Genomic DNA, 18,206 nt, shown 5'->3' with positions numbered 1-18,206 from the left:
TTTGATAGGGTCTCTTACTGGATCTGGGACTCAGTGATTTGACATAATTGATTGGCCCATAAGCCACGAGGGTTCTCTTGTCTCTGCCTTTCCAGAGTTAAGATTATAGGCAGACATCACCATGTCTGGTCTTCCTCATGCAGGGTAAGGATGCAAATTTGCACTTTACTGGACGAGCCACCTCCTTGGTTCTTCATATAATCTCATATTCTGGTTCCTGGAGTCATGCTAGAGGAACTTGGCACATGTGAGAAGAAAGCCATGATCCAGTGGACATAAGAGCTCAATCTCCTCTTAATGTTTCTGAGAGGACAGAACTTGGGAGTAAGAGAAGCCCCTTTCCGGTTCCCATTCCTAATGTCCTCTGGTGTCTGGGCCACTCTTGGAATTCTCCAGAGGAGCCTACCTTTCTGGGCTGGATTGAGGAAAGGGACAGCCTGCCAAAGGGACCTTCTTTCTCAGAAACCAGCCAGTCCTCCGCAGCTATTTTATTTGCAGAGATGCCCCGCTGTGCCTAAATAATGCAGCTGCCCGGGTTGTTATTTAAAAGAGTGACCCTGGGAGACCAGAGCTCTGGTGAGGGGGCGAGTCTTATTTCAGAGAGTGAGAATCGCCTAGACAAAGAGTGCCTAATTGAATCCCAGGGAGGTCTCCAGAAGTCCATGCCTGGTGACAGTACCCCAGGCCTGGGGAGACCACTTTAGAAGTCCCAGCTAGTTAACCCAAGCCTTTCTGAGCTTGCTTAAAATAACCTACTAAAATATCCCCAGCAGAGGCTGCAGATTGGAGCCAAAAAAGGACCCAAAACAGCGCTTGACAGGAGAGGGGAAGGGCAGAAGATGGAGAGGAGGAAAGGTGGGAATGAGAGGGAGGAGCAGAGCCCAGGAATTGGTGTCAGGTAGACACTGAGGGGGAGGGATATCAGGAACTGAGGTGAGAGAGCACATCCACCAGGTAGAGAAGCAGCGAAGAACGTGCAGAAGCTACCAGCTGAGCAACACACTGTAGACATCCAGTGATGGGGAACCCTGGCAGCTCTGTTCTCCCTCCTCCCTGGAGCCTGCACCACTGTGAACAGTCAACACTCTGTAGCCCCTGCCTCACTGCTTCTGGTCACCTGAGACAATGGGACGGGCATCTGAGGCTTAGCCTGTTGATATTCTTGTGAGGGTGGGGGTAAATGTTCTTTTGAGACAAGGTCTTCTTATAGTACAGGCTAATCTGAAACCCACTATGTAGCCCAAGTTGACCTCAAACAGGTAGCATGCCCCTAGCTCAGAGTTATCTGTCCTGTAGAGTGATATGCGCTCATCTCGACTTAAATATAAGGAAAGAGTGTGAAGGAGAGTGGGGGAGAGCTACCTCCTAGGTGGACCTCACAGGGCCTCTCAGACCCAAGAGACATTGAACAAAGGTTAAACTAATGGTGATCTCGCGGATGTGTGGATAGGAGCCCTGGCTCCAGAGGTGACATTTACACTCTGGTGTAAGATAAGCTAAGCCTGAAATAATATACCTGAAGGTTGCCGCTTACCCTGGGGGGGAGGTTTAAGAGAAAAGCAGGCAAGCAGGCAGGCTTGAACTGCGTTTATGGGCTTAACGTTCCCTTCCCTTGATTTGTGCTGTTTGACAGATGTTTTGGTCTCAGTAGTCCTTGGACTTTGGCTTTGGTTTTAATCAGCAAATACTTGGGAGGCTGACGTGAATCAGATTTGAATGGAACACTAAAAATAACAGACAAGTGCACAGGTCTGTGGAACAGACTCAACAGGAAGGTTTCCCACCTCAGAGAGAGCAGCAATGCAGGTTGACCCCCACCCCTGCGGAGTGGACATGCACTGAGTCCTGAAGGACCTCCCTCATATCCTTTCCTGTGTCCTGTCACACACTGTGTTAGGATAAGGACAGGGAGACCGAGACAGGAAGGACAGAAGGCTGCTGCTCGCTCTCACAGAGCATTTTTGGAAGGCACCTTAATTAGGAAAGCATTAGATTTAGTGAACTCCTGTAATGGGGACTGTCAGTCCAAGGCTTAGAAGTAGCTTCAGAGTGCCAGTCAAGACAAACGGAGGCCTAGCAATGTCTAGCACAGGGCAAGCGAAGGAGCATCTGCTTGTGTTTGCTGGTAGCAAAGGGCGTGCTAGAAGGGCTAAAGATGTACCTCTGTTGGCAGTGTGCTTGCGTAGCGTGTTTAAAGCCCTGAACTTGATCGCCAGCACCACACATACATAAGCTGGATGCTGTGGTGTATACCTGTAATACTAGCACGGAGGCAGGGTGGTCAGGAGTTTAAATCATCATCCCTGGTCTACACTACATGTTCCAGCCTGGGGTGCATGATGAGACACAATGACAGAAAGGGAGTTGCAAGCGAGAGAAACCCTAGTGTATTTAAAACATACACACACACACACACACACACACACACACACACACACACACACACACAAACTAAAGTGTGTTCAGTGCTTCAGGAAGGTCATGTTGGAGGGAGCAAAGCCATGAGACGGTTTTGCAGAGACAGGCAGAGCCCATGCTGTGTAAAACTTTATAAAGCATATTAAGGAGACTCTTCTTTATTAGAGCAGCAATAAAAAAGCTACTGGAAAGCATTAAGCAGGCAGGCGATGAAATCACGTTCGGTTGTAGATCACTCTGGTTGCAGCATGGATTTCAAAGAGGCAGAGCCTGGTACAGGCAGAGCAGTCAGGAGGCTTGCAGCACCATAGGGAAGAGGATGGGCTGGGGTGTAGTGGGAAAGAGGAGGGTCCCAGAGAGGCTGAGACTTGAACACATGGAGAACAGTGCACTGGCTGTGAGATATTAGGGACACAACGGGCCAAGGAGATCTTGGGAATTTTAATTTCCTTAATCCTCTAGTAGGACCCATCTCCAATAGGATAAATGTGGTCAGGAATTTGGGAAATTGGTTGGAACAGTTCAGATATGGAGACTCGATTTCCCAGTGCCCACGGTATTAAAAGAAATATCTTACCTGGTTTAAAACACAAGCCGGGAGCCAGGCCCGGTGGTACAGCTACCAAGGAGGCGGCTGTGGACAACTACAAGTTCAAGGGCTGTCTGGGCTACAGAGGGAGTTCAAAGCCAGTCTAGGCAACTTGGTCAGACCCTGAATCAAGGTTAAATAAAATACAAAAGGCGTGTAGGGGGAGGGGAAGAGGGGGAATCGAGGCTATAGCTCAGTGGTATAGCACTTGACTAACACACACACAGGGCCCTAGGTTCAATTCCTAGTATCTAAAAAGGGGAGGGGGGGATGAGTTATGAGCCTGGGGCTAGGGTGTGGCCAGAGATGTAAACTCAGAGAATATGCATGTATTGAGTCAGTGGCCATTTGTTCAGAAATAACAGCCAATAAAGCTGCTTTCCATTTTAACTCGAGATTAAAAGCTTTGATTAGAGACTATAGATCAACTGCCCTCCAGAGATTAAACACGGCTAACTCATGTCAACCTTGACCAAAAGTGTTTTAACTTTCTCAGGCTACACTCCAGCATTTCAGAACCTAGGAGGCAGGTACCTGCGGATGCAGGGTTTCTGGAGAACATTCTTTATGTCTTATTTGAATAGTTCATGAATAAATCTTTACATGGATGTGTTCAAAGCATGCTGTTGCACAAAAGAAAGTCAGTTATTGAACGCAGGCCACAGCTCTACTTGTGCAAAAGTATACATTTAAATCTACATAGATATAGATGTGTAGCAAGATATCGAGGGTGATTCCAAACTTAATTATATATGGTTAGTTGAACCATGTATAATTCAGATCATTTTAATTTTCTTCTTTGTGTTCTGTTTTGTTTGGATTTATACAACCTACATACAGAGCGGTTTTACAAAAACACAAAACTACAGAGGAGTGTGATAAGATCCCCTCATGTTGTCAATCAACTTCCAGAAGGGAGTAGACCAGTCATGGTTGCCTCAAATGAGGTGAGGTCAGGGGCACAGGTCAAGTCTGAATGGGAAGCATCCTCCCCTGGGGCTCACGTGATCAATGCCTGGTGCCCAGATGGAACCATTTTAGGAGGCGGTAAGAACTTTGGAAGGTGGGTTCTGAATTAAGTGACAGGGGGCAAAATTTTGAAGGATGCATCTGGTATCCTCCTGTTTCTCTCTGGTTTGTGCATACTATGAGGTAAACTGCCTTCCCCACCATATTCTCTCCACCGTGTGTCCACCTCCCTCATTATGGGTCAGAAGCCACAGAGCCTGTCAATCAGGAACTGATGACTCTGAACCCACAGGCCAAGATGTCTCCCTTCCTTTAAATTGTTTCCTTCTAGTGTTTTCTCAGAGCAAAAGGGGGAGGGGTACTGAAACAGTCTTGGCCTTGCTACAGACTGGACTAAATGGTGCATCTCCTGACTCATGAAGACAGACAGCTGAGGAGAAAGGTAAGGAGGCCATGTCTATTTCTTTAAGGGAAGAACATTTCATAAGTTAATACAGTCATAGAGGCTTTTCTCTACTTCCTCTTTTTGCTTCTTCAAAGTCTACTGGATGAGGTGATCAAATACTTAGGGATCATAGAAGCCTGGGCTCTGTCCCAAATGATCTACTCATAGTTTGATTGTAGATGATCTATGCCTTTAAGACTTCTTTTCATATAGTATAAAATGGAAATGATTTTTTAAGAACCTGACTAATAGGATTAAGAGATTAATATGAAAACTCTTACAGCAACATTTAGCACATAGTAGGTACTCAGCAAATGAGACCTGCTTTCCTGTATATATGCATGTGTATATGTGAGTGTGTATGTTTACATGTGTGCACATGTGTATGTGAGTTTGTATATGTGCATGTGTGTGTATATATGCATGAGTTGGGGGATATAGGGGTTTGCATGCCCCAGGCTGCCCTAGTTGCATGCAGATGACAGCTTTGAACTTCTGATCCTCCTGCCCTACTGTGAGCTTGGATTGCAGATGTATACCTCCACATCAAGTGTGGGGATAGAACCCAGGACTTTGTCTACCAAATGATTTCCTATTTATTAGAATAAGAACACAAAATGTTCCCCCCACCATGACCAAGCACCATTTCAAAGCCAGCCTTGAGTCTGCTGCCATCCTGAACAGCCTTTTCCTGGTCCTGCCTTTGGTCCAACTCCAAGCCCGGCGGCCTTTGAGACTTTCCCCTGATCCCCACCACGTGCTCATGCAGTACGGTTCTGCACTCACCTATTCAACATGTTAGACTGGTAGATCCTCTTCTCGTGGGTGTTGTAGCAACTGCTCTTGGGCTCAGGGATGAAACTGTGTTCGGACAGCATGTCCGAGGCAGCAGTGGTGATGATGGCAATTCCATCTCTCACTCTGGCAGGAAGGCCATAGTCCCACTCATCATAAGACACAGAGATAAGCCCCGTGGGGAACTCTGAAGGCACCGTGTCCGTATCCCCGGCCACCAGACTCGGCACAATCCACGTGTAGCCGTAGCCAGTCAGCCCAACTGAGTTAGCTACTTCAAAAATGTAGGTGGCTTCCTCCTTCGTGCAATAAAGGAGAATGATGGGGCTTTGGAGCTTCTTCAGCTGATTCTGAATCTTAGAGTCGCCGTCGTCCAGAGACATGTCTAGCAGGAGGACTTCCTCGAGCTCCCAGCCCACGAAGCTGTTCTCGATGGTACTGCGGATCTTGTTCACAAAGTCCTGGTAGCCGGGGAAGTAGGTGGTGACGATGGAAAAGATGTACCAGTCATACTCTTCCATGATGTTGAGCATGACGGAAGCTTGCTGTTCGATAGACGGGCCAAACTGGAAGAACATGGAGGACTCATCCTTTTCAAGAAAAAAGGGAAGAAACAGAAAAATCAAACAGAGAGCCACAGGTATTATGAATCAACCAGATATAAAAGTTCATGCTCATTTTTTTCTCATAGATTATTTTTTATTTTCAAAATTTTCAGTAGTAAAAGATGTTTTTGAATTTTTAATTTTGGTGTTAAGTACACTCATCGACAACATACCCTCTGGACACCAGTGATAACATGGCGGCACTGTTAGTAACACAGCCCCTATAGTACTGGAGAATGAAGCCAAGGTCTCATACACTATGCTTTACCACTGAGCCTGTATATTCACTGCCCCACCTCGCTGTCCATTAAAAAATGATCTGGGTTCTCACTAGGCTTCCCAAGATGGAATTGAGCTCACTCTACTCACTCTATAGTCTCAGGAGACTTTGTGCTTGGAATCCTCCTGCTTTGGGCTTCTGAATAGTAGAAATGACAGGTTTGTATCTCCATGCCAGGCTTGCCCACATCCTCTAGCTTATCCTCTAATGGTTATTCTGATAATAAGACATACAACTTAGAGAGAGGCTCAAACTGTGCCTCTAAGCCGCACATTAAAATACTAGTAGCTAGACTGTTTATGTGGCTGTGCTTGATTTTAGAGCAACCTACAGGAGAGGGCTTGCTTTCTAACCCATACAATGCTTAGATGATCTGTGTAGCACACAAGCACATACATGCATATGCACACATAGACATGCAAACACATACCTACACCTGTACATGCATACACAGATAATTCTGAACATGTTTTTCTCCCTTTCCCTTCGAGGGAGAAGCCATTTTCAATTTCTCTCATTTTAAGCTGCATTTTACCTGCTGCTTTGAGATGTCAAGACCTGTATTTTGGCTCTACCATATAGCTACGAGAATCTGAAACCACAAAATGAATACCCTCTCAGCCTTGTCCTCTCTCCGTCCATTTCCCCCTGATTTGTTCCTGGTAATGGTGTCACTTCTCTTAATCTATGTCCTCTCCTCACATCTGAGAGCCCCTGTCCATTTTGAAATAGTCTAGGCTAACACAATTGTGTCTCTTCAAGGGACATTTCCTACTCCAACCCCCAAACAACCCAGGCTTTAACATACAGTTACAAGAGACCAAGAAATTGGGCCTTTAAGCAAAAATGATAGAGCGATTTCTTAGCCCAGGAATGAATAGCCAAGAAACAGCCAAGTATTTCTTGAATGACAGCTATCGAAAAAATACAGGCTAGGGAATACCCTACTTGTATATCAAGACCCCAGTGAGGCAGTGAGAGCTGCCATTCCCTCAGCTTTGCCAGAGTAATGTGTGCTTCTCATGCTTGGACTGTTCACATTGACCCCAGCCTACCCAGAGTAGAAGAAATGTCTACCCACTTGGGGGTGAGTCTTCCTGCTAATGGAGTCATGTTGCTTTCCATGCCTGTGTCTACTGGGCTTAAACATACAGACAGAGATGAGCCCCCAAAAGGCCACAGAAGTAAAAAATGTAGGGAAGATGAAGCAGCAACAATAGATAGGAAGAAGAAAGGGAATTATTTTAGATTAGAATAATTAATGGCAGGATGTATGCCCATTCCAGACTTTGGCTAGACCCTGCTCCTGGATTTCTTCTTTGACACAAGAATTGTTCTTCAGGTAAAAGCAGCCAGTCTTCCACTGAAGGTTATGGTTGTGATGTGGACTAAGTGTTGTTCCTTCCTGTTAATAAATTCTCTAACCTCAGGGTGAAGGTAGTAGGATATGTTGTCCTTTGAGAGATGGTAGGTCTTATAGGCCAAGATCTCAGACATGGGATTAATGTCCTTTTAGAGGAGACTCCAGAGAGCTGCCTTGACCCTTCCACCTTGAGTGGACACACAGAGAAGCTACCTCTACAAACCGAAGAGAGAATCTTCACTAGACACAAAATCTGCTAGTGCGACGATCTTGGACTTCTCAGCCTTCAGAACTATGAAAACCAAACTTGTGTTGTTGATAAGCTATTTCTTTTATGACATTTTTTTATAGCAGCTTAAAATGACTAAGACAAGTGGGTATCCAAGACAATGAAGCTTAATTATTCCAACACTTGTCAGGGACCTGCAGAGAACCACAAGGGAAAAAAGATAGGAAAGAAAGCCCATTGACAGAACAACTCATCTCAAATAGACGCTGCTCGAAGGAGATATCTGCTTGATTTTCTTGTAAACATGGTCTTGAAGATTCTCAAATGGGAAATCTCATCCGGTGAGTTTCCACAAGCCCAACGGTTACGCAAAGTGAAAATGCTTTCAATATACTTTAAGATGTACAGGACTTAGGGAGAAGGAAATCTCAATTGCAAATAAAATAAATCAACCTGTTCTGTGATGGGTGAACAGAATTTAATCACAAGGAGACTCTTGAATGCACATGAAGCCCCACATATGGTGAGGCCATAATTGGCTCAAATGCACAGCAAGAATCAGCTTTGGGAAACACTCATTGTTGTCTATCTCAGATGGTCAATGTTAATGAGATTGAACTTAAAGAATGAAAAAACCTGCTAAACAGCAACTTGACCCTCTCTTCTTCTCGTCTTCTCCTAATGCCTCCCCCCACAGTTAAAAATGAACTCATAAAGACACTGCCTGGTCATTCTGCAAAGAAAACTAATCTACATAAAAGAAATTTTACATGGTTGTATCACACCCCTACTGCATTCTGAGCACACCTTCAAATGTCATGATTATATACAACCCCTTTTCTATACAGCCCTCAGCATGCTCACCCTACCCATTGAGCATTGCCAGGTCTCCCTTTCAATGCGTCTGCATTCTACAGCCATTTTATCTGCCCCCAAACCAAGTTTGCTGAAGCCAAGTAGAAATCAAGAGACAGAGTTATGGCTTGGGCAAAGGTTTTCTGTATAATGAGGAGTATAGTGTTGTTTATTTAGTTGATGTCTGGTATACCGCGGTCAGGAATAGAATAGCTCTTTTTTTTTTCCAACAAAGCTTTGAGCTAACTCTAAGTTGCAAATGGTGACAGGTTTTGCAAATCACGGCCTCTGCCACGAATCAAACCGTAATCTTCGCATGTGCACCGAGTGGAAAGCACTGGTGGCCACACATCTATCTTTGCAGGCACCCAGCATGCGCTACGATCACCCACTGGTGATCGAGATGAAGGACAGAGACATAATTCTGTTTGCAGCTCACTGTCATTCCCCCGTGAACATTTTTATCTTCTAATGCTATTACAAAATATTGACACTCAGGGGTCCTTGGAAAAGCCACCTCCCTCCAGTGAAAATTCCCAACCAAATTTATTGCATGAATGCACTTGTACTTGCCTTAAGAGCATCTTGAAAGTCTCCCTGCATAAAAGGCTGCCTTAACCGAGATGAGCAATTAGCACAGGGGAGGTAGAATTGTACATTAGACGCCATCAGTCTACAACCTTTATGCCTTGCTTTCATTACATTGATGTTGCAATGTTTATTTGCTAATAAGAAGAAATAAAAAGAAGTATGTTTTTCATCCCATTACCTGCCTCAGAAAACACTTGCCTAAAGAATTAGGAGCACAAGATGTTTTTCATCATCCAGATCTCCAGATCCCCTACTGATCCACTTCTGAATTAAAGAAATAAGTATCCCAATGACCACACTGCCCCTGGCCATAGATGCCATCTCAATACCCAGCCCCCAGCAGATACACCAGATGAAAGAAGCCATTTGTCTAAGACTATATCTTTTCTTTGGATACAGAGCCCTGCATGATTGGCTGTCAAGATGTTAGAAAGTCCTGATCCATTTTCTCTAAATTCAGGCAGCTCTGAAGGGTCTGTCTAGCTTCTGAATTCCCTTCAAGGTTAGTAGAGTGTCCATTACAACCACATCACCCATATCTCCCCTTCTGCTCAGACTAGTTTCCCCTTTCTTGATGTTGATGTCAAGGTCCTTCCTTCATCAAGCTCACCCTGCCTTCACACCCAGCCCGCTTTGCATGGAACCTGACTCCACTTACCCTCTCTTATAAACATGGAGAGAGGTGTCTGAAAGGTATGAACAGAGGGGCTGGGAGGATGGCTCAATTGGTTAAGTGCCTGCCATACCAGCATGAAGGACCTGAGTTTGGATCTCCAGGACCCAGGCTTTAAAAAAACATCCTGAGCAGAGTTGCACCTAGCTGTAACCCTAGCTCAGTGGTATAAGAGACAGGCAGGTCCCTGGAGTTCACTGGACAGCCAATTTTGCTAATCTGTAAGTGTCATGTACAGTAAGAGATCCTCTCTCATAATATAAGAGTGTTAAAGGAAGCTCCAAATGGGGAGCTCTGGACTTTATATACCCATGTATAAACAAGCACACCCATGTAGATACACACACACACACACACACACACACACACACACACACAACCCATAAGTAACAATAAAAAAGAAATATTTTAACATAGGGTGAAGAGGGGTTAGCTGAACATCGGAAATGCATTGGTAGTAGTTATATTTCTTAATGGAATGAGCCTCAGAAGGTAATGAGCTCTCTATCACCCTAAGAAACAGGAGCTTCATTCTTATATGAATGAGAGGGTTCCTTTCTAGTGCTCTATCTAACTTCATTCTCCCCTTTAAGACCTAGATCATGGATTGTTCCTTTGATAGTGCACATGAGTCTATCTCCTCATATGTATAGAGGCCAGTGGTATCTGGTCACCTTCCCATGGTAGTCTGAATGACAATGGCCCAGCAAGCTAATACCATTGCATGCTTGGTCACCAAGCCAAGGAGTGGGATTACTTGAAAGGATTAGAAGGATTAGGAGGTGTGGCCTTGTTGAAAGCAGTATGTCACTGGAGGTTGGCTTTGAGGTTTCAAAAGCCCATGCCAAGCCCAGATTCTATCCGCCTGCCTGCCTGCTCACTGCACCTTCTCTCCATGATTCTCTCTCGGCCTATGGATCAGAATGCAGCTCTCAGCTACTGCTCCACTTGTCTGCCCTCATGCCGCCATGCTTCCTGCCATGATGCTAATGGATCAAACATCTGAAACCACAAGTACCTGCCAAATAATTGCTTTATATAGTTGTCTTGGTCATGGCAAGGCTCACTGATTGTCTAGACCAGCTAAGCTGCTCCAGTAATCTACCTAACTTCAGCCATGTCCCTTTTGGCCATGCCCAGAGTTCTACAAGAGTGGGTACTCAAACCCAGGTCCTCAAACAGGTTCCTTCCTGACTGGCTCCTCTCCCTACCCTCAAATGTCTTTATTTATCTCTAAAACTCTGAACAGCACATGGGGGGGGGGCACTGTGTATTCAATATTGTTACAAAGAAACTTGATTTAATGGGTGGAAAGTTGACAGAAAATACCTTAATGACATTGTTAAATTTCCTATTTCCACGATGACAGTGCAAATCATCACCATGAAAATAGGCTGTGCCTAAAATGTTACATGCAAACTGCACTCTAAGGAGAGGAGAGCAGTCATGGTGGCAGAGAGTACAACCAGCACTTTAACACACTCCCATGCTGAAAACTTTGAGCACCTTATCTTTGCACACCTCCTCTAATTCCCTTCCTCTTTTTCTTTCTAAACCTGACTCCTGGCTTCCAGCACCGCTCAACTGAAGCTCCTCTTGGAAAAGGCAGAGGTGACCTTGACAGTCCAAGTCCAAGGTCAATGTGCAGTCAACTGTCTCCTAGGAACTGAAAATGACCCCCTCTACCCTATCACCATAAAAGCTGCTAAATGGCCCAGCCACTTCTGCTTTAGCCTGCTTCATAAAGAAGCAGGGTGATTCTTCTAGAACACAGATCAATCATGATGACTTCTGCCCCAGCCCTTCATGGCTTCCTTATTCACTAAATGAAACAGCCAAGCCACTTGATTTGGGATCTCCTTGTCCATCACACCCAAAGTCCTCATACCCCACCTCTGTGCTCTCCACCTGAAACTCTCCAGCTTCCCAGGTATCTGTGGGGTTAACACATGTATCTTTCTGCTAAAATCTTGCCTTCTCTAGCCAGGGAGGTGGCTCAGTAGACAAAATACTTGTTTGCTGGCACACGCATACAACACACACACACTCACACACACACACTCACACAAACACACTCACATACATACACACACAAGTAAGTAAATAAAGAAAATCTTGCTTTCTCAGATGCTGTAAGCACACAATTCTCGAATCTATTGTGAGCTTACATTCTTGAGTACATTTTTACTATCTTAATATCTTTTGATATTGAAGCCTTAGGACTTCATAATATAGAGCATTTGAATCATTTTATATCAAAACAAACAAAAATTTCTTCTTCTGTTCTCCCCAGGTCATTTGTCCTTAAAATTTTAATTAGTGTGTATTAATTTTACAGAGTAATGGTTTTCATTGATATTGGTACTCATATGCACCATATCCTTGACTTATGGCCACCCTTTCGAATCTCAGTCTCCACCCCTCCCTATCCCTTTCCTTCCCCAAATCGGCCCTCTTTGATTTCCATGGCCCATTATATACTTTCATCAGGATTCCATAGGAAAGAGGGAGCACATGGCCCTTATCTTTCTGAGTCTGGCTTAGCTTGTGTCACACGATGGCACCCAGGTTCATTTCACTATGTGACATCTCATGCTTCTTCAGGGCATGCAGGCTGGTTCCAACAACCGACTAAGTGACAACAGTCATGGGTACTCAGCTGCCCCTCTCTTACTTGAGATTCCTGTGGCTTTGCATACACCGGGGTAGCAGAAATGGATCAGGGCGGTTCTAGTTTTAGTTTTCTAAGGAGCCTTTGCATGGGTTTCCACAGGTACTACACTAATTTCCATCCTCACCAATAGTCTTAGAGGGTTTCCTTTGAGAGAACCCCAAGTCTCTGAAAGTTTAGATCTGCTAGCCTTTCACTGACAACTCTTCAGCCCACCCGATTTGAGAGAAAGAATAAAATGGAGGGACAAAAACCCAGGCTACGAGAATTCCTGGTATCCTTTTGCATTTCTTCTACATTTACAGCAATGTAGAGGTTACACAAGGGATAGCATCGTTTCTTCCATATTAAAGGGAAGCCTTTTCTCTACCTGGACGGCAAGTGATCACCAGCTCTGCAGACCATGCTACCATTTCTCTTCAGATCACTAAGGCTGGAGTTGGCTACCTAAGATGAGGGACATCTGATCTCCCCCAATTTTACCATCAGCTGGAAATGCCTCAAGTGAAGTATAGAACAGAAGCTTCTGGGTTGAGACTCTGGAGGTTTCCCACCTGTAACATGCCAGACTGGCTTTCTTTAAAGCCCTGCACATGAAGAAGAACACTGAACATCGAACGGTCCACACACAAAAACCCCAGCAGCTTGGTTGGGTTCCTTTAAGAGCCACTCTGGGTAATTAAATCCCTTCCGCAAGCCAGAGTGCTTTCTTTTTTCTTCCAAAGACAAGTTTACCCCCTTCTGGAATTTTGTCCCATTCTCCTTCCTGATTGGCATTCTCGGTTTTGTGACCCCCTAAATGTAAACTAGAAACCACCTTGAAGATATTTGCTTTGAGAACGTCTTCCCGGTTCCTCCCACTCTAGGCCTCGGAGAGTTATATACCAAGAAGAAGCCCAGGAGGAATAAGAGGGGGAGACTGCAAACTCCCACCCCTACTCAGATACTGACTGAGCTCCTGCCCTGAAGTCAGAGCCGGAAGCTGGAAAACAGGAAGAGAACTGCAGGCATGTGGTCCTGCTCTGCGATGTACCAGGACTGTCAAAACCTTAACAAGCCTATTACATTTCATCTTAAATTAAAATTCCTCTCTCTGGCCTACTCCATTTCCACAGATCAAAACAGTTCTCTGATGGGCTGTAGTTTCGTTAAGAGGCCTCTTTTTCTATAAAAGAGCAGGCTGACGAGCCTCGGCAAGAACCAGGCTCCGCGATGGATGAGATGTAGTTTTTTAATTGAGAGTTTCACACATGCATCTAATGTGTTTTGATCAAATCTACCCCTATTGCATCCTCCCCGCAGCCCCTCCCCATCCTCTATACCTCTCTCCCCTCCCAACCTCAGCCCACCCTAGCTTAGATGCTTTTGAGGCCTCTTCGCTCTGAGGCAATCGGTGTACTTTTGAACAGATGAGGAGTGGGATAGAGTGCTGGAGAAGACAAGAAGTTTAAGAAATAAGGTGGGCAAAAAAAAAAAATACAGTGTAAAATATTAAACTGACGTTGATTAAATAGTAAAGTTATCAAAAATCAGACTCAATTTATTTAGACAAATCAATATGAAATCGAATGTGTTCCATATTTATCCCAGTGTAGAGATAGGCATAAACAGGAGAAAAAGACAGTTACCATAAAACCAAAACCTCATTGCCAAGAGGGAACAAAACCCCTCTTAATAAATATAAAACACTAAACTGCAAACTTTTAGGCTATCAAAAATCTCTTCATTTAACTTAGGCCAAGCAGGCAGCATCTCTGAATTCATGACTGCTGCTAAGGACCGGGGTTAAGTACAATCCAATGAGATCCCTGACGTACAAGCGACATTTTTCAGAGTAAATATGTCGACGTTTGTCTCAAACAAATTGCCATTCCCAGCTCCTTGTGCATGTTTGATCGGAACATCACGTTGCCACAGTGGGGAGTGGAGGGGACAAGGCCCCGAAGAATAGAAAGGTTTTCCACCTTTCTATTTGATTAAGCTGTGAGTGCCTCTGCCTCCTGTGTGGCCAACACGTAAGAAAGCCCTGGCTCTGGATGCAGTCACTGTACTTGTCCCTATGGGTCTCTTTAAGATCCTGGGAAACAAGGCATTCTTTGTCCCCTGGTTGATCCACACGGAGAGAGCAGAGCCACAAGGCATGGCTGACCCTTGAATGTGGATCAGCCACATTTATTCAGCACCAATTAACAAGTCGTCTCCAATGGCTAAATTCAACAAGAAGTTCATTGACTATGTCTCATTGAGAAAGTTTTTTTTTTCTTTTCCTCACTAAACATCAGCGATTGATTTCCCTGTGTCTCTGGTTTGGAAAATAGATTGAAGTACAGGTATTCACAATCAAAATGTCTGAAAGTTTATTTACATCATTAAACCCAAGCTGGTCATGTGTCTTAAGGGAAACAAGCATTTTGAATTGCTTTAGAAATGACAATGGCATGGCACAAAGAAAGATGTTTTAGGTTTATTGGTGTTGTCGTTTTAATACCAGCAACACTTGGCAGAGCCTGCCTACCCCTGCCTCACTTACAGGACTTAGAGCCCCGAGCATCAGGTAGCTGCCTGCTGTTATCTAAACTCAGACTGGCCCGGAACCACCCTCACAACACCTTCTTCTAAACCTGCCTACACGTGAGTGTGGCTGGATATTCTCAGCCATCAAGACTGGACCGGTTTTCCTGTGTGCCTACCATGTGCATGCACCCAGCCCAATGGACTATGTCTCTTCTTCGTGTCCTGGTTTTTATTCCAGTTTCCTCAGATGAAGAGCTCTACTTTGCACAGTTGCTGACAACCTGCCTACACCCAGTTCCTCACAGCTACAGATGCTTCCTATTTCTCTCTCTCAGCTCTAGCTCCTGGTCTTGTCATACCTACCAAGTTACTAACGCCACTGTGCCCGCATTGAATTGTGGCTTTTGAAGACTCCTGGCTATACACCCACACTAGTCTGAATGACGTCGGGGGTCACCTGATCTTACGGGATGCTGAGAGCTGGGTGAGCTGCCCTGGGACAGGCAGGGTGTCACAGTTGGGTATAAAGGACCTCTCGCACTCTCCCTGAATCTATTGTTCAGCTCTGTAGATAGCATGGTCTGCAGTGGCGCAGAATGGCATCTCATGTTTGGCATCTGTGTTGGATTAACTGCACACGAGTTTCTCTGAACGTTTGTTGTTACTGCTTTTTGCTTTAAATGGGAAACCGCTTTCTTCTGGCAGAAGTAGCCGGAGCTTTTGATGGCTCACTCTTAGCAGAAGCTAGCACTGAAAACCAAATCCTTGAGGGTTCCCAGTCCCTTGGACCAGTGAGATGGCTCAAGGTAAAGACATTTGTCACTAAGCTGGGCAACGTGAGTTTGAGCCCTGGGACTCGTACAGTGGAGAGAGAAGACCAACTCTGCTGACTCGTTCTCCGACCTTCACAGGTACGCCACAGAACACACATACATGTGCACATGCATACACACAAACACTAAATAAATATGTATTGTATACATACATAAATAAATAAGTGTCGTTTTTAAATTTGAAAGAAAGATGTTTAAAAACAAAACAAGCTTAGCATCCCACCCAGCAGCTGGAAGGCTGATGGTGTGAGATCGTGAGTTTGAGGTCATTGTGACATGACAAAACCCAGTCCCAAAAGGAGTAAATACATCAACAAACAAACACAGCTGGGTTCCACATTCCTAACTCTTTATTCTTTATTGTCTGTCCACTTAACTCTAATGGGAATGGTTACCTGAGTACACAAGCAGGAAATGTGGGCCAGGCAGAGGGCAGCTCTCCGCCCTGCACAAACTACCTGCTAGTCACACACTCTGCTCCACAGACTTAGAAAAGGGCGTCCCCACCTATCCATCCATACAAAGGGGTATCTGATTTGGAATACTGCAGAATTAGCTTGAAACAACGTCATTCTTTATGTCTTAGTTTGTCCTTTCTGACTTGCCGTTATAGAGCCTGCCAACCTCCTGGTTTCCCCTTTGCTACTGTGACCTCATGCACATAGCAACTCGTCATCGGAAAACCCTCATTGTAAACCACGTGTTCATTGTCCCCTTGGGACCCAGAGGAACTGAAACACTATCATTTCTCTGCTTGATGCTGGGAGACGGGCAAGAGATTGGAACAGCATCAGTAGTCTCTGAAGGAAAATAACAAAGTTAGTCTAATCTTTCCTGGAATTAAAAATTCAACAAATAAAAGAATAGTTCATATATTTTTATTTCAATAAAAATTGTAAAGGTTTACTCATTTTTACTTTATTTAACACAGACACCACTGACACATGCATGTGTTTGGCTTGTGTGTTTATGTGTGCAGCACATGTGAACAGTGACTGTGGAGGACTGAAGAAGGCACTGGGCTCCCTAGAAATAGTTACCAAGGTTGTGAGGTTGCATATAGGAGCTGGGAAACAAACCCTGCAAGCGCATTAAATATTCTTAATTACTGAGCTGGCTCTCCAGGCCCACTGAAAATTGTTTTTAAACTATCTTCAGTAATATCCAGCATTTCCCCACTTCATAACAATTCACTGAATACTCTTACTAAGGCAAAGCGGTCTTCAAAAGAAAAAGGCAGGACGGGACATAGCCCAGTTGGTAACATTCTCACTTTGAATGCCAGAGCATCTGATTCTGATCCCAAATGTTCAAGTACAAAAGAAACCCTGTGGAGTGGGGCTGCACACTTGTAATCCCCGTGCTAGGGAAAAGACTCAGTACCATCCACTCCACCCTACTGTGCAAACTCCACGCCAGGGAATGAACTTCTTATGCAAGCAAAAGGATTAATGCTATCCAAGGAATAACACCCAGGATTCTCCTTTACCCTCCACTTACATACAACACACACACACACACACACACACACACACACACACACACACAACCATTTCAACTTGGGCTCAGCAGAATGGCTCCTACCAAAGAATATGACAAGAAAAATCAAGAGCCATTTTGCCATTCGTGGTCTCTAATTACAATCAGATACTGACTGGTGACCTGAGAATGCACCATCATCATGCACAAGTCCACCCTTGGCCTACACTTCAAGAAATCTGTCCTTCTACCACTCAAAATATATGGGAATCTACATGAAGGATACAGAGACTCCGGATGGGTATACAGACAGTAGACTCAACAAGCTGCGTGGGCTGAAGGAATAAGGGATGCATCGTAGCATATCCCTCTGCAAACATTTGTTCAGAGAACATAATAGGAGTCTCTGAGGAGTCGATAAGCAAGCCCTCCACGCTGGGACCCTGTATTCTTGTCTCCATATTACAAATCTACAGATGTAACTGCAAAATGGCGTGGGGATGGAAAAAGGGAGAGGGTGAGGGTCAAGGGGGAGAAGAAAAGAAAAGAAAGAGAAAGGGAGGGATAGAGAGGAAGGAAGAAAGGAGGAAAGGAGGGAGGGAAGGAGGAAGGAAAGGAAGGGATGGACAAAGAAGAAGGGATGGAGGGAAGAAAGAAGGGAAGGAGGGAGCAAGGAAAGAAAGAAGAAAGAAAAGAAGGATGGAAAAAAGAAAGAGTGAATGAGAGAAGAGAAAAGAAAATAGCAATTGTTATTTCAAACAGAGAGACATGGAATTTGTTTTATTGTCCACTGCTTTCAAAGCTCCCTTGAGCAGACAATCAGCATTATAATTAGATACTGACTGGAGTTCACTAATTGCTAATCTGTGCCCTCACAGTTGGGTCTCTGACCACAGA

General features: G+C 44.6%; 1 protein-coding gene across 3 annotated transcripts in view; it reads right to left on the bottom strand.

The window, feature by feature from the left end:
- The window catches only part of Grin2b (glutamate ionotropic receptor NMDA type subunit 2B), a 503,512-nt gene that overhangs the window by 256,688 nt on the left and 228,618 nt on the right, over positions 1–18,206 (bottom strand). For all 3 annotated transcript variants that reach the window (XM_032905525.1, XM_032905523.1, XM_032905524.1), the window contains exon 3: positions 5,208–5,806. In XM_032905525.1, coding sequence (XP_032761416.1) covers positions 5,208–5,806 — 599 coding nt within the window. The remainder of the gene's footprint in view (positions 1–5,207; positions 5,807–18,206) is intronic.

Source organism: Rattus rattus, chromosome 6 (genome assembly GCF_011064425.1).
Source record: "Rattus rattus isolate New Zealand chromosome 6, Rrattus_CSIRO_v1, whole genome shotgun sequence".
NCBI classification, from domain to species: domain Eukaryota; kingdom Metazoa; phylum Chordata; class Mammalia; order Rodentia; family Muridae; genus Rattus; species Rattus rattus.
The sequence above is the reverse complement of the archived record's forward strand: the minus strand, read 5'-3'. Positions and strand labels throughout refer to the sequence as shown.